Below are 3,136 nucleotides of genomic sequence, written 5' to 3' on the forward strand. Positions count from 1 at the left end.
GGATTGATTTTAAGATAAAATGAGATTAAGAGTCTAATTGGGACTATTTCAAGTTAAAAGTGCTCAAAATTTGAGCAACGACTATTCCAAAACAAAATAAAATCAAGATTTGGGTAGAGAATGGTGTAGATAAAGAAAGATCATGACTCTGAGAAAAATATTAAGACTTCAACTTTTTTTAAAAAAACTAGTGTCATTACGTTAAGCATAATTTTTTATGAATAAATCCTATCTCGTGAAAATATAACATTTTCTATCTTTACGGTACGGAAAGAGTAATTTACCATGATTATAAACGCTTACAAAATTACTATTTTGTATAGTCTATCTCCATTCTTTAGCTACCAATACCATAATTAAATTACTCAAATTACATAGTCACTTAAAGCTTATTCCACTAATGTAACTATAATTGAAGTCAGCTTTACAGAATATTTTGATATACCTTTTCAATACTAATCATCTTTACAATTACAAATCAAGCAAAAAGCTGCTCTAAACCTGATTTTGACAGAATAGAAAACTTGAACAAAACCAAAGTGGAGATTCTGATATTTGCAAAACTTTTTATACCAACTTTAAAAGATCACTTATAAGTAAATTTACAGTGAAAAAAAGTAACAAAATATTACAAAATTACCTTCAAGAATGCCATAATCCACTGAACATACTACGAAATCTATTAGTAGACAACTTTTTGACAAGTCTTTTAGCATCAGAAACTTCAGCTTCAGCAAGTTTTTCAATGTTCTTCAAATAACCAGAATTCACAATTTTTCTTCTCCCACTATGACTACTTGTCAAAGAAATCAAAATAGATATCAAAAACTTTTTATTATTACCTGAATTTACCTCTTCTTGATCAAGCAATTTTAGAAGTAACCCGATATTTCGATCATCTTGCACGAATCTTTTCCGATTTTTCGCAACTGAAATCATACTTGTTAATGCCTCGGATGCCATTTCTCTAACTTCAAATGATTTTGCATCAAGAAATTTTATAAACTCCGACATAAAACCCGAATCTCCCATTAGTTTTTTAGCTTCCTCTGATTTTCCACAGAGCCTGGATGCAACTTTTAAAGCGAGTTCTTGAACTGAAACGTCTCCGTTTCGAAGAAAAAACAGCAGCTGATCGATAAATCCGTAGCTCATCAATATATTAATACAATTTACAGATGAGAAACATAAATTCTGTATTGCTCTCAATGCAATCTCTCTAGATTTATAACTCGATGCAATTTTCGGATCAAGAACGTGTACTAACGCGCGAATTCCGCCTTCTTTTACTACTAATTGTCTGATAGATTCATCTCCAGAAGCTATATCTTGAAGAAACTCAATTGAACTAATTTGAATTGACTCATCTTTCGATCTCGAAAGCCTGATAAATCTCGAAACCGCGCCTTCTTCGATCATAAATCTTTTAATTTCTTCAACACCAATAACATTTCTTAAAACCCCACAAGCTGGACCAATGAGTTCACTTCTAAACTCACCATTATTATTATTAATATTATTACCAGAACATATTTTTAATAAAGCTGTTACACCACCATGAGCTGAAACCGACCAAGCATTATCAGAATTCACAGTTAATTTCTGTAAACTTCTGACAGCAGATTCTTTACCTAATTCATTACCAATCTCCAAGACTTTGATCAACGGTCCTATAACACCAGATCCAACCAACAAATTCTTGCAAGAATCAAACCCGGATATCAAACAAACAATCTTGGAAGCCTGTTCTTGAATTTCCAACTCGGACGAGTCAAGAAAATGAACTAAAACATGAACAATGTCACCAATTTCAAGAATTACTTTAACATACCTCTCGTCCTCTTCAACAACCTCGTATAGATTAACCAAAGCTTGTCTCTTCATTTCCGTGTCACCAATCTTCATTCTTGTCAAAAGATCCCCAACATAAAATCTGATATCATCTTTACAAGAATTCGAACTCGGTTTCGACACGATAATAGCGAAATCCTGAGATAAAACACCAGCAGTACAAATCCCAGAAAGGTTTCGTATAAGCCGGTCGAAATTTGCAGCCATTACATCTAAGTCACTCTGCATTAAAAGCTTGCCACTGTAAGAAAGATCCATGCATCTTCTGGCAAGATCGTAGCAGTTGTTTGAAGCGACAATAATGGCGGTTATGAGACCGGAGAGTATCGGGTTGCTGTTCGAATCGCAGTTTTCGATGGCGGTTAGGCTTGAGTTGAGCTCTTCGAGCTTGGTTCTTAGCATCTGCCATTTTACTGCAAAGACTCTGATTCCGAGAGAGAATGAGATTAGAGAAGAGACAGCTTCGACTGCTTGTTTGAGACTGTAAGATTCTGATGAGCAGCAGTTGTGTTCTTCTTGTCTGGGATTTTCTTGTCTCATTTTTTTGAGTTTTTAAGGTTTTTTATTGAAGATTTTGAGACAAAGCCATTGAGTAGCTGCAAGAACAGAGAAGAAAAGTTTTTACATGAAGAGAGAAAAAAAGATGAGGTAGAGACTGCGGTCTATTATTATCTGCTTATCTTCTGACTAGTAGAAATGGAATTAGATTTTGGAGGAACGGTGGTGGTACATTTACTTGGCTGGCTGGCCAGGGGTACTATTGTCATTAAATAATGGTTTGTTTTTATTTTTTATATTAAATAATGGTTTTTTATTTTTTATATTAAATAATGGTTTGTTAAGTTGTTAGAAATTGGAAGAAAGGTTAAAATGGGTGAAGTATAGAAAAAGATAAGAGGATTTTCTGTTGGTATTCTAATTCCGAATTTTTTTTAAAAAATAATTGATGAGGAAAAATGTTTGTAGGAAAAATAAAATTCGCGACTTAATTAACAAATTGCTGTTAAATGCTTGTATCATTTAGACTACTTTTTTTTATTTAGATCCGGTTTATAATTTTTTTATGGATCTATTCAATCAAACGCTAGAAAATCTAGCGCAAATTTTTCTTTCTTTACACAATTTTGTTTCTCTTTTATTATCTGTTTTAGTATTTGATTTGATATGTCTATGAATTTTTTATGGACAAGATTTAGGTAAAAAAATTCTTGAACTAAAGCTCATAAAAAACCATTGAATTTCTTTATGAAATAGCACTTGATGAGCTTATTATTATTATTATTAT

The 3,136-nt window shown here is 32.4% G+C and overlaps 1 protein-coding gene across 1 annotated transcript; it reads right to left on the reverse strand.

Moving 5' to 3' along the window:
• Positions 1-375: 375 nt before the first annotated feature.
• Positions 376-2,546, reverse strand: LOC126665297 (uncharacterized). Its single transcript, XM_050358054.2, has one exon. The coding sequence runs from the start codon at positions 2,389-2,391 to the stop codon at positions 643-645; it is 1,749 nt and encodes a 582-aa protein (XP_050214011.1). The 5' UTR covers positions 2,392-2,546; the 3' UTR covers positions 376-642.
• Between the last annotated feature and the right edge of the window lie 590 nt (positions 2,547-3,136).

Source organism: Mercurialis annua, linkage group LG1-X (assembly GCF_937616625.2).
Source record: "Mercurialis annua linkage group LG1-X, ddMerAnnu1.2, whole genome shotgun sequence".
NCBI lineage: Eukaryota > Viridiplantae > Streptophyta > Magnoliopsida > Malpighiales > Euphorbiaceae > Mercurialis > Mercurialis annua.